Source organism: Papaver somniferum, chromosome 9, assembly GCF_003573695.1.
Source record: "Papaver somniferum cultivar HN1 chromosome 9, ASM357369v1, whole genome shotgun sequence".
Classification (NCBI taxonomy): domain Eukaryota; kingdom Viridiplantae; phylum Streptophyta; class Magnoliopsida; order Ranunculales; family Papaveraceae; genus Papaver; species Papaver somniferum.
Genome location: NC_039366.1, coordinates 1,505,673 through 1,519,392, shown reverse-complemented (window position 1 = coordinate 1,519,392; position 13,720 = coordinate 1,505,673). Strand labels below are relative to the sequence as shown.

At 37.5% G+C, this 13,720-nt stretch overlaps 1 protein-coding gene across 1 annotated transcript; it reads right to left on the bottom strand.

The window, feature by feature from the left end:
* Positions 1–8,383: 8,383 nt before the first annotated feature.
* LOC113308102 (pectin acetylesterase 5-like) lies at positions 8,384–12,090 on the bottom strand. Its single transcript, XM_026556585.1, has 12 exons — positions 11,727–12,090; positions 10,989–11,071; positions 10,467–10,593; positions 10,245–10,324; positions 10,043–10,138; positions 9,824–9,951; positions 9,670–9,730; positions 9,524–9,586; positions 9,332–9,409; positions 9,139–9,241; positions 8,833–8,981; positions 8,384–8,698 (listed from the first exon to the last, which is right to left on the bottom strand). The coding sequence occupies exons 1-12, from the start codon at positions 11,944–11,946 to the stop codon at positions 8,564–8,566; spliced, it is 1,323 nt and encodes a 440-aa protein (XP_026412370.1). The 5' UTR covers positions 11,947–12,090; the 3' UTR covers positions 8,384–8,563.
* Between the last annotated feature and the right edge of the window lie 1,630 nt (positions 12,091–13,720).

Sequence of the window (13,720 nt, the reverse complement as noted above, 5' to 3'; positions counted from 1 at the left end):
ACAAGAAGCATTATCTTTCTCATCAACAAAATATTAAAAAGAAAAGTTGATTCCAAAGTTGGTTGAAAAATGTAACTCACAAAAGTGATAAAAGTAAGACAGTTCAAGAAAACAAATCTAGATAAGAAGCTCAAGCTTCAGTATTAATTTCAGTAACAGGAGATAACATAAATTCTTCTCCAATATTCTCGCAAGCCTCTCCTTCATTTCGGCTTTGATCTTCGCCTTGACTAGCATCTTGATTATCGCCAGCAATTACTTCTTCAGGATAAATTTCTTTCTCATTTTGATTAACACCAGCAGATGCTTCTTTAGAAGGAATCTCTTCTTAATCTTCCAAGAAATTATCCTCCGCACCGATTTCGTAATCATAATCACTATCAGCAGGACGAGGAACTTCATCATCATATACTTCTAAAGGATCAATTGATGTAGGATAAAGAGATTTGGACAATAAAATGTCATTTACAAGGACTTCAGCCCGGAGATGAACTTGGCGAAGAAGTGCTCTCTGATGATTCCTATCTTGAATATCCTTGAAATGAGCAAGATAATCAAGTCTTCTTTCTGCTCGGTCGCGAGAACCAGTAAGGGCAGAGACGAGCAATGCATTTTCTTTGCGAATTTTGGCATATTTGGCCTCCAAAACAGAAATGGAAGAATGAAGATTCTTCTCAGACTCTGCGAAAGATAAAATACAAAATTTCATTAAGATAAAGAATTCAGAAAGATATGACAAAGAAAAGATAATTAAGGCAGTCAAACTATTATGACTACCTTCCTTTTGCGAAATAAGGTGTTGAATCAAGGACAAACAACTATTCTCCTAACGGTCCATTGCATCATCAAATTTATCTCCAACTAAACCTTTAAGTCGAGACTGAAGATTTTTCTCTTTAGAAATAAGAAAGGCATTTTTCTTCGCAAGAAAAGAATAAGATTCTTCTAATTTGGAATATTGTTCTTTAAGATGATTCTCCTTTACACTTAAAGCTATTCTACCTTGAATGAGTGTATCTCTTTCAGCGATAGATGACTTTGTTACTTCTTTAAGTTCATTTCTCAAAGAGCGAAGAGATTTCTCTTGGTCATCACATACTTTTTGAAGAATACTAAGTTATTGCGAAGATATCGCCATCTTATTTAAATAAGTTCCCTTCTCTTGGGATAAGGTTTTATTCTCATCTTATAAAGTTTCCATCCCTAAATTAGCTTTAGTTAAATAATAAGAAAGACGAGATACTTCATTACTTAATAAATCTTGTCTTCGAACTAATTGGGTGTTTTCATTGGTAAGATTATTTATATGATCAAAAGAATATGAATAAAGGTTATCTAATTTGTTATATTGATCCATCAAGATTTCATTATCAACACGGGCTTCTTCAACAGCATATTCAACTTGATATCTCTCCATTATTCGTTTCTGGTTTAAAGCTTAACATGCGAAAGAGGGATTTCAAGGATAATTAAATATAGGAAGGATAAAACCATTAAAAGGGAAAATTAAAGACACAGATAAGAAAATCATACCTCTCAAATCATCATTCTTCTTGCGAAGATTCCGAGATGAAGAGAATTACATTATTTTTCCAATGGGAAAGAGAAGAGGTTTCATTCACAGCAGGATCAACAAGGAGAGTTTCAATCATTTAAAGGTCAGCTGAAGAAATGAAGCCTGAGGCAGCTTTTTCGCGAATTGGAGATAAAGGTTTATCTTGCGAAGATGTCGTAGGAGATTTAGAAGAGATGAGTAAGTGGAAGGGAATAGAAGTTGGAACAGTTTTAAGGTGGCGAGATTTCTTGAGAGGTTTATTAACATCTTTATCACCCTGCGAATTACAATCCAGATAAGAAACAGAGGCAACAATATTGTTATTAGAAAAGGATAGTGTTTCTTACTACCTTCTCATTCACAGACTTTCTTTTATGCGCAACAACCTTATGCTGCGATTTGGGAATGTTAGGGTTCTGAATTGTAAATCTAGTGGTTGAGGCGCTTTTGCTGAAATAACAAGAGTATGGGAATCACATAAACAACATCAAATAAGGCAATAAACAAGATCAGTTTCAGTAAAACTCATAAAAAAGAAAAAAGAAAACTAACCTTGATGAATCCATGGAAGACAATAGCAGGGAGATTGTTTCGAAGAAAATTACGAACTATGAAGATCTGTAGAAGAAATAGTATGAAGATGAAGAAGAACTTAAAAATATTGAAGAAGAAAGAAGAAAAGTTGCAATAATGGAGTTTGCAGAAGAACGATGAAGTTGCAGAGAAAATAAAAAGAAAGAAAAAGAGAGTGAGAAAGAATATATATAGAGGGAATTTCTCCTCGAGAAAATGAAAACGATTAATACGAAAAGATATAAGCGGTTAAAAAACAACGGTTACAAAAGACGTGTCGAGAAATAAATGGAAGAAAGAATACGTGTGATAATTGCAGAATATGAAGAGGAGAACAGCTGCGACATTTCTCACATCATTCTCAACTTCGCAGAAAAGATATGAGAAGAGGCAAGATGTAGGATCAGAATCTCGCAACGACAATATTTCAGCGAAATTATCAACAACACAATACAACAGCGTCGCAGAACAATTTCAGGAAGAATATAATAAATGACGTCAGTTAAGATCACGAGAAAGATGTGATAGTCTTGCAAAATTAGAGAGCTTGAGAAATTAATATTTGTAAGGTTGCGAGAATGTCGCAAATCATACCCGAAAATAAAGGATAGATTAGCTGTCACCCATTATGTATTTCCCTATAAATAGTCGTTCAAGTTGTAAAGAGAGGGGAGAGATCTTTTTTGAGTAAGAAACAAGTAAATATGAGAGAGAAAGTCTAGATCAGAGATCATTCTTGATTTCTTTATCTTTTCTTGTAAGAACCTTCAAAGATTGATCAATAAAATTAAGAGTGTAGACCTAAAAATGAGTTGATTAATAATGAAATCATATGAGGGGTGTAGTGTAGGATTTCCTGCAACTACATTGCTTATCCATTGGGTGGAGTTGCGAAAAAGGGAGCACGCAAAGACGATGAATGGACAACTCTTGATCGCAAGTGTGTAGCTGTGATCCATAGATGTCTAACAGAGGAAGTCTACAATAACTTATAAGAGGAAACTAGTACGAAGGATATTATGGATAAACTTGAAAATTTGTATCAAAAGTCATCAGCCTCGGGGAAGATTATGTTGCATAAACAATTATTTAATCTGAAGATGCAAGAAGGCGAAGCGATTTCAGCACATCTTGGGAAGTTTAAATATATTATTTCTCAGCTTTCAAAAGTTAGTATTACTTTTGATGATGAAGTTCAAGCTTTAAGGTTGATGTCGTCATTACCAAAGAGTTGGGAAACCGCAAGAACAACTATTAGTAATTCCGCAGGGAGCGAGAAGTTGAAGCTTGATGATGTGCAACAAAGGTTAATTTATGAAGAGGATAGAAGAATAGAACAAGGTTATGGTTCTAGTACTTCAAGCTCGGCCTTAAGTATGCAAGAAGAAGATAGAGGCAGGAGTTCAAATAGGAACAACAACAAGAGTAGATGGAAGTATAGAGGAAATTCTAGGGGGAGATCTCAATCCCGACCTAGAGGTGTTGTTGAGTGTTGGGCGTGTAAGAAAGTAGGACACTTCAAGCGCGATTGTCCGGAAAACAAAGGTGCTAATAATGGTGGAAACAAAGGTAATCAAGAAGAGGTCAACGTAGTTGCATCCGAGGAACTGGTGAAGGTCCTTGTTGATAACAAGAAGGTGATTACAGAAGGTTTTCTACTACTCTCTGAGGACAAGCAAGATGAGTCTTGGATTATAGACTCGGGAGATTCTTTCAATGCAACGGGTGATAAGAGTATTGTGATCTCTTATAAAGAAGGATATTATGGCCAAGTATTCTTAGGTGACGGTGAAGCATGAGACATCATTGGTTTGGGTGATGTGATCTTGAAAGTCAACGGTTCTACATGGAAATTGAAGGATGTACGACACGTTCCTAATTTGAAGAAGAAGTTGGTGTCTGTGGGACAAGTTTGTGATGATGACTGTGAAGTTGTGTTAACGAAACACAATTGGAAAGTGAAGAAAGGGGCTATGGTGTTAGATCGTGGAGTTAGAGTTGGTACTCTATATAGGACTTCAGATGGAACTACATTAGCAGTGGCTAGTTTTGGTGAAGACACTAACTTATGGCATAGAAGATTATGGCACATGAGTGGGAAGAACATGAAGATTCTATGTTCGGGAGGATATCTACCTAAGGTGAAGTCTATTGATATGAACTTTTGTGAAGACTGTGTTCTTGGAAAGCAAAAACGGGTTAGCTTCAGCAGAGGAGGAAGAGACTTGAGAAGCGCAAAACTTGATTTGGTTCACACGGATGTATGGGGACCAATTGATGTTGCATCTCACAACGGATTCCATTATTATGTCACCTTTATTGATGATCACTCAAGGAAGGTGTGGCTTTACTTTATGAAGAATAAGTTCGAGGTGTATGAAGTTTTTAAGAAGTGGAAATCTTTGGTTGAAACAGAAACTGGTCTGAAGTTGAAGTGTCTAAGGTCAGACAATGGTGGTGAGTATGACAAAATAGAATTCTTACAGTTATGTACTACAAATGGAATTCATTTGGAGAGGACAGTTCCAAGGACGTCACAAGAGAATGGAGTAGAAGAACGTATGAATTGGACGTTGAATGCACGTGCTAGGTGCATGAGGCTGCAATCTGGTTTTCCCGAGACCTTTCGGGCACATGCAACGGAGACGGCTGCTTATCTAATTAATAGGACACCAAGTAGTCCATTATATATGAAGCTACCAGAGGAGGTTTGGACCGGAAAAAAGGTAAATCTTTCTTATTTGAAAGTTTTTGGTTATGTTGGTTATGTTCATCTTAGTCCCAGTGATAGGTCTAACATAGGTGCTCAAGCAAAGAAGTGTATATTTCTTGGTTACGGAAATGACGCTTTTGGGTATAAACTTTGGGACTACGAGGGTCACAAAGTTATTAGAAGTAGAGACGTCACTTTTAATAAGAATGAGTTGTACAAGGACAAAAATAAAACACAAGTTGAAGATGTCGGATCAAGCAACGTCGATAAGGAGTTGTATGTCGATATTGATGATGTTTATGAAAAAAGTGTGGTACAAGAAGGGCACAATGTTGCTGATGGAAGAGAAGTACAAGGTGAAGAGACTTCTGCTGCAGTGGGAGTTACTCCTATAGTTCCACAAGAAGTACGAAGATCATCAAGAACTCCAAAACCAAACCCAAGGTATGCTCTGAATTATTTATTACTTACGGATGGAAATGAACCTGAACATATTAAAGAAGCACTATCGGATGATGATTCAGGCAAGTGGAAACTTGCTATGGAAGATGAGATGAATTCACTTGAGGAGAATGACACTTGGGTGTTAGTAAAATTACCAAGAGGTAAGAAGGCGTTGCATAACAAGTGGGTTTATCGGATGAAGTCTGAAGAAAATAGAGATATTCGCTACAAGGCGAGGTTGGTTGTGAAAGGTTTCCAGCAAAAACCTGGTGTTGATTACAACGAGATATTTTCTCCAGTTGTGAAGATGACTACTATTCGAGTAGTGTTAAGTCTAGTGGCTTCTGAAGATCTCTACCTTGAACAGTTGGATGTAAAGACAACTTTTCTTCATGGTGACCTAGATGAAGAAATTTACATGAAGCAGCCAGAAGGATTCATAGTAAAAGGAAAGGAAGAGATGGTGTGCAAACTAAAGAAGAGTTTGTATGGTGCGGTTCTGACTACATCATATTATTACTGTATGTGGACGATATGTTGGTTGCCAGAACATCTTTACAAGAAGTTGAGAATTTGAAGAAACAATTAGCAAGTGAGTTTGCTACGAAAGGTCTTGGTGAAGCAAAGAAGATTCTTGGTATGAGGATCATAAGAGATAGAGCTAAGGGTGTACTTATGCTTAGTCAGGCTGAATATATTGAACGAATGTTGAAAAGGTTCAATATGGAGAATGCTAAACCAGTTAGTTCTCCAATTGGAAGTCAGATTCGTCTTTCAAGTATGCAGTGTGCGAAGACAGATGAAAAAAAGGAGTACATGGCTAACATACCATATTCTTCGGCTATTGGGAGTCTAATGTATGCTATGGTGTGCACGAGACCGGATATTGCACATGCAGTGGGAGTAGTGAGTAGATATGCAAGCAACCAAGGAAAACAACATTGGGAAGCTGTGAAGTGGATTCTCATGTATTTGAGAGGTAACACAAACGTACCGTTGTGTTATGGAAGAGGTGGTTCTATCTTGAGGGGTTATGTGGATTCATACTTCGCAGGTGATGTAGATAAATGGCGAAGTACGACCGGTTACGTTTATACTATGGGGTCAGCTGCAGTGAGTTGGAACTCACGTTTACAGAAGTTGGTGACATTGTCTACTACGGAAGCGGAGTACGTAGCAGTAACAGAAGCGAGCAAGAAGATGATTTGGTTACGAGGTTTGTTAGATGAGTTGGGAAAAGAACAACGAGATAGTGTTCTGTTTAGCGACAGTCAAAGCGCTATACATTTAGCCAAGAACTCAGCCTATCATGCTAGGACGAAGCATATAGATATTCGTTATCATTTCATTCGGGATCTCTTAGAAGAAAGAGAGGTGGAGCTCGAGAAGTTTCTTGGTTCGAAGAATCCGGTGGATATGTTTACCAAGGGAGTTACATCAGACAAGCTAAAGCTCTGCAAGGCTTTAGTTGGTCTCTCAGAATGAGGATCTGGGAGGGGATCCGCACTGACATGAAGATGTTTTAGCACCGTCAATCCAAAGTTGAAGAATTGAAGACAATCAATGAGTCTTCAAAGTGGGATATTGTTAGTTATTGAAGACTAATTATTATTTCCTAAAGTTATCTGTGGTTATTTAGGGAAGGGGTTTCCTAAACCGGTTAGGATTCTTGGTGGCCAAGTTTGTAACCTATATAAATAGGTAATTAGCCTTGTAGAATTATATGGTGTAGAAAACGATTAAGAGATCGGTGAGAGATTTCTTGTATATCTTTTAGGGCTAAAGCTAGGGTTTTCGTTATGAGAGCATATTGGTGAGGAACAAGAGACAAGGTTATCGTCTCGGGTAATTTTTGCGGTGTAACCAAGGGCTTGCTGGGATTCACACGACGTTGTAATCGTTTTTCTTCATAGTGGATTTGAGTTGGTGCGGCTCGAAGTGGACGTAGACAATATATACAAGTTGTATGTATTGGTCGAACCACTGTAAATCTTGTGTATTGTGAGTTGAATTATCTTTCTCGTATTATTATAGTTGCTTGTGCTTGGTTTACTTATTATTCATCATAATATCTCAAGATCCGTTATTCCGCGGTTGTCAGTGATTCCCTAAGAAAATCCTGACATTGAGCTCCAGCAATTTTAGAGTATAATTTTGTAAGTTTTGTTGATGTAAATAAGAAATGGTTTAAAATGTAATTCGATCCTCACTAGACTTGGTGGCCTGTTATCAGTCATGTTGCTGTTGTTGGTTTTTTTCCATCTTCTTTTTTGTACTCTACTTAAAGCAACCACAGCGGGCGAGTAAAACTATAAAGATGGTCCACAAAGCAGACACAGCGGGACGGACTAAAGAGAAAACCCGGACTAAAACCAAATCTCAGAGTATATTTGGTCTAGGACCAAGAGGAAAACCAAATATAGTCGAGCGGACATTATAAGAGCAAGTCTTATGGTGGAAGAGTTCCATCTTCCATCTTCCATGCCACCTCAGCATTTGGAACCGTGGATGGAAGTGCAAGTGTAGTGGTGGAATAGTGAAAACGCTATTCTTAATAGCGCTAAAAAAAAGCTATTAGTAATAGCGCTAAAAAAACGCTACTAAGAATAACGTTTTTTTCTCAGCCGTTAGATTTCAACAACTCATCCTAAATCTACGGACAAAAAAAAACGCTATTCTTAATAGCGTTTTCTTAGCGCTATTAAGAATAGCGTTTAATGCTATTCTTATTGGCGTTCAGGTGGATTCCACGAACCCTTCCACGAAACGGTGGAACCTTGCTTGGATTTTCTGTGGAAAACCCCAACTTGGAAGCCATTAGACTTGACATTCCATGATTTTTCCACACTTGAAATAGATTAGATTCCCTAAGAAAATACTGACATTCAGCTCGAGCAATTTTAAAGTATAATTTTGTAAGTTTTGTTGATGTAAATAAGAAATGGTTTAAAATCTAATTCGATCCTCACTGGACTTGGTGGCCTGTTATCAGTCATGTTGCTGTTGTTGGTTTTTTTCCATCTTCTTTTTTGTACTCTACTTAAGGTATAGTATAATCTTTTTATATCCCCACTTTTTGATTAATCTAATCCTTTCTCTATAGATCAAAAAAGAAAAATAAACAACAAAAAAGAATAGAAGGAAATCTTTATTTTTGTATATATAATTTTTAATTAAAATACAATAATTCTTTCCGAGGCGCCCCTTGCTAATGGATTCAACCTTGTAATGCTTTGTGTAATTCCCCCCGGATCCAACCTCACCACCGAACTTCATGGTTAATGCAATAAGCGTTCCAGCTTGGATTCATACACTTTGTTATTGCAAGTAGGATTGGCACTTAATGCGCGATCGTCGATATACTGTACCGTCTTTCTATTGAAATACCAATCCCCCACTGCTTCTGCGATGGTCTGCCAGAAAAATCAAGAAGGTTAAAAATATTGCATGGGCTTGGAGCATCAGTGCCACCATTGATTGATAGGTTTACCTCCTAGAATAAAATGTGCAAAGTTAACTATCGAAGCATCGGCGTGTTAAGTTTTACCTTATCGTTGATCTTCGGAGAACGCAAATGCCATTTGTCGGTATCCGTCTGGCAATGAGCAAAGCATGGATCTATGAACATACCCATATCTTTCTTCCCCTGATATTGGCTTAGTGCCTTCAACATGGAACCCCGGAATCCTGCGAAGTCTGTGAATCATAGTTTATAAACAAGCAAACGGATGAGCAATCAAGTTGGAATGAGTATACTGCGCAGTCTCTTCTATCTGTTTGTTGCAGTCCTTGTCACACTCTTTACTCTAATACTCTAGAATCATGTGTAAATAGACGATCGAGGGGTTATTACCTTGAAGTTCCTTGATCAGAGCTTTGGTACAATTAGCATAGTTGAATGCACAAGCCGGGTACCAATCATTTAGTAACGAAGGTGGAATATAAAAAAGGCTCATCTGAACACCAATTGAACCGAAAACATGAGACATGTTTCGAAAATACAAGTTTGCAAATGAATGGACATTGGTATGTTACGGTTTCTTTACCTGAACCGCATCATATATAGGATTTACGAGGAAAACCGGCGTCTTTATGTTGTTGATAAAATTTTGAGGAAATAAACACTGGGATCGGGATATAGGAATTCAAAAGACATAAGATCTGCATGTCATCCAATTTTTGCGGCAGCAAAGAGCACAAAATACTGCAAATATATATTAAGTGATTGGGCAACGAACCTGGCTTTCTGGGGATGGTTTCAGTTGCGAGATACACTCTTTGTTCAAATTAGCCTCCATACCCTAAGGTAGAGCTTCAAGTGAATTACACAAAATGTAACAGAAAATCTGTAAGAATACAAGTAGGCGTTGAGTTCAAAGCAAACCTGTAAGGTTACGACATCATGATAGACAGATTCTACTTTGTTGGCACCGGAAAAATCTTTCCTATAGTTTCAGCAACGAGTGCAGCATAAGTTACAACGAAGAAATGAAAACAAGATACAAGCTGAAACATATATAATCGTGTTGTATACATACTCGTCGATGAAAAACCCTGCATCTGACAGACATTTCACATTAACTTTGCCAGGAGTAAAAAGTTCTGCAAAACTATCACAGTGTAAGAGGGTCGCCAATCCACCAGCCGAGCAACCTGTAAGAAAAGCCTGCATGATCTGTGTCGTTATAATCTACGCCCCAAGAAATTCAAATGTTTACCAAATTATTACTTTTCTTGACGTGTCTTCAACGACAGACCTGTTTAGCATTAGCCATCCCTAAACCTAGGAGTTCGGTCATAACTACGTCCCAGATAAGCTGCCCTCTGAAGAAGAGTCCTTTAGCTTTTGAAGCCTACGAAAGAAGACACAAAAAAAAACTGGAAGTATTAGTACCTTCCACCATACGAGAATATCTACTTGAAAAGTGCACAATGGATAAAGTTTTGAATGTAAACCACCTCATTTTCGCCGCTGGCACTCCCAGCAAAAAACGCACCATCACAGTAGCGTACCTTTACTCGGTTCCAGTTATAGAACTCTACATAAGAGAAAGCATGTTCACGTCTAAGAAAATCAAAATGTTCGGTGTCGAGCGGTGACGAATAAATACAACATTAACTTGAAACAAAAACAAACTCCGGAACACCAGAAGGATGGCAAGTATGTAAACAATGTTTTACCAGGATTTCTTGACTTGTTGCGACTCAAAATGCCGGCAAAACCCATTGGCGTCATGAAATTCGACGATCCAGTTTCATTCGTCGTACGACCGGCACATTCCTCTAGTGAACTGCACTGGCCACCACCCTTCAAAAGAAGAAAAAACAACGGTCATGAATGCACAAACACCAGAAATAGCAAATTGCTCTAGCTAACCTAGCAAACGACTAGTCCCGAAAAAACTTGTTCAATAAAATAAGTTGCACCACTCTGATTTATTGAGGCATTTTAAGCTGCTCGACACTTGGGAGGGAGGGAAGAATTTTTCTTTCTTTCTTTTTTTTTTTTGAAATAGTACAGACGGACCATTGGTTCTGGGAAATGAAATTTGATAGTTTTTTAACTTCTGGGATTGATTTTTGTTTTTGGTATTGTGAACACCGTCCTTACAGACAGACCATCGGTTCCTCGTTGACGTAGTGCTTAAAAGGAAATGAAGCCTAGAGAGAATGTAAAGGGAGAATAGAGTTATATATGTATACCTCAAGGTGAATAAGCCAATTATCAGTACCAGATTCAAAACCTTCGCTGAAATGAATCGCCGGTACACTTCCATCTAGACAAACTATTTCCCAAACATCCAAATATCAATTAGAAAATACAGTAAACAAAAAATCAAAAGTTCAAATTACTTCATAATAGACAGTTTTACTGCAACATTTCGATATATAGATCCTCCATTTTGATATGTAGAACCTTTTTTTTTGTTTTATTGGGATAGCCTTCAGAATGGTTTTATTTGGGCACGGGTTCTTGAGTGAGTCTATTATATAGCAGCAAGTTACGATTGAGTCTAATTAAATTTAGCAATTACCAAACAAAAATAGCCAAAGTAAGACAACTTTTGTTTCGGACAAGTATAAACGGACCGCACGTTTGGATCCCGCGGTCTGTCCCACAAGAGAGAGGGTGGGCCACTGTCCCTTACGAGACACGCCGCGCCATCCAACCCAAGGTAAGTGTATCACTTTCGTTTCTGTTTCTTATCAGCATCCTAGATGTTTCTGGGCGTTGTTCGATAAAAGTAATTATTTTGGTTGATAAAAATTGCGTCGTTTGATTTTCATGGGGAAGAAATATAAAACAATTGAATAGGAGAAGCACATCAAAATAATTCGAAAATTGGTTGCAGTAAAAATTAACAATTGCATGGTTTGTTAAAATAAGTACTGCATAGAAGATAAAAATACGGAATCAAAAAAGTCTAAAATTGGCATTACCGGCTCCTGTCTGCGAAGCATTAACCAACTTTGTCACTTCAATTAGTTTAGAATCAGCGTCGGGGTTGGGGTACTGAAACAATCCTAGCGACAAATCAAAATTAACTGCATCGGCAGTCTCTGCTGTATACATGATTCCAATAACAACCAAGAGTCTCACACCATTTTTTATAATATCATTTGTTCTCCGGTTTGCGAAACTACTTGCTAATTTCCCCATTACAAAAGGCCCTGGAAAGAATTTGAAAACAGAGGTTTTGGTACTATTATTTTAGAAAATGATAGCACCAAATTCTCTGTTTTAAGAAAATTTGAACAAGAAAGTTAAAAATAATACCAAAACCTCTGTCTTAACAAAAACTGAGAACGAAAGTTAGATTTATAGGAGAAAATATAACAGACTAATACAACTGGCACATGATTAACGAATTAAGGAAAGTAACTGTTAACGAATTTAACTGATTTTTTAACTAATTTGTATTAGTTGTAACCAAACAAAATTATGGTGATGATTTATTTAAGCCGTGAAAAAGGGTTTACGTTGCATTTTGTGAACAACATCTCAAATGTAAGAATTCGATGCATCCATGCCAGATCCTCAAAAAGCGGTCAACCAGAGGTGAATCCATTTTTGGACTTGACATGTTCACATGGACATGGTTAGAGAATATAACTCCCTATAAAAATTTAGGATATTTTTTTTTTTTTTTTTTTGAAGCAAAATTTAGGACATGGTTAGAGAACATAACTCCCTGTAAAAATTTAGAAGAAAAAAATACCAATAAAGAATACTGAAATGTCACCTTAGAAAAGCATATTATCTTCTATTTGCCATACTAGTCAAAGAAAATGCGTGAAATCTGACTTATAGAAGGTAACGAACAACTTTTTTAGAAAATCCGTTAAGAAATTTGAGAATGTTGAGTCAACTGATATATAATATTTACAGTTTTGATCAAATCATGTCTCCATATAACAGTTTTACGGGATTTACACTGAAGAAAATACAACATAGTCAAATATACAACCAGCATGTATATTCTATACATATATATATCTGGATATTCTATACAGTGTAGATAGAACTTCCCTGGACAATTGAAGGCAATGGAGATTTTCACTCTTCATCTTGATTTTAATTCGTCTTGCTTTATGAAAAGTACTAAAGTCCTAATTTTGACAAGTAGGATTGTAGTGGTACGGGCCACCAATTATCTTGATTTTAGTTCGTCTTGCTTTATGAAAAGTACTAAAGTCCTAATTTTGACATGTAGGATTGGAGTGGTACGGGCCATCAATTATCCGTTGAAGTACCCATCTCCCACTGCTTCTGCAATAGTCTGTCCAAAAGAGTGGGAGAGAGAAGGTTTAAGCACACTATACCAGTTAAAGCTCCCTAACATGATGCATTGAACTAGCAACGCATAACAGGCCTCGGGTATCTCTATATCTAGAAATGGAATCAGGCAAATTATAACCTTATTGTCGATTCTAGGAGAATCCACCGAATGCCATGAGTTAGTTTCCGATATCTGGCAATGCAAATAGCATGCGTTTATGAACATGCCCATGTTTCTGCTATGTTGGACATGGTTCAGCTCCTTTAGCATATATATTCGGAATCCTGTGAATGGTTCAGCTAATTCGGTTTTTGTGTGGTTCTGGAACTCGGTCAGTCCAGAAGCATTGAAGAACAAAAATTCTTCATGAACTAAGAAAAAAAAACGTCCCAAAAAACCGCCAGACACAAAACCAAACCAAAGATGGGACCCCCTGTTGTCCTCCGCGGGGCCCATCGGGACCCACCAAGAAAATCTGTGAGATAAAAAGCAAATTTGGTTTTTGTGTGGTTCTGGCGCTCGGTTTGTCCAGAAGCACTGAAGAACAAAAATTCTTGATGAACTAGGAAACAAACTGTCCCAAAAAACCGCCAGACACAAAACCAAACCAAAGGCGGGACCCCCTGTTGTCATCCGCGGGGCCCACAGGGACTC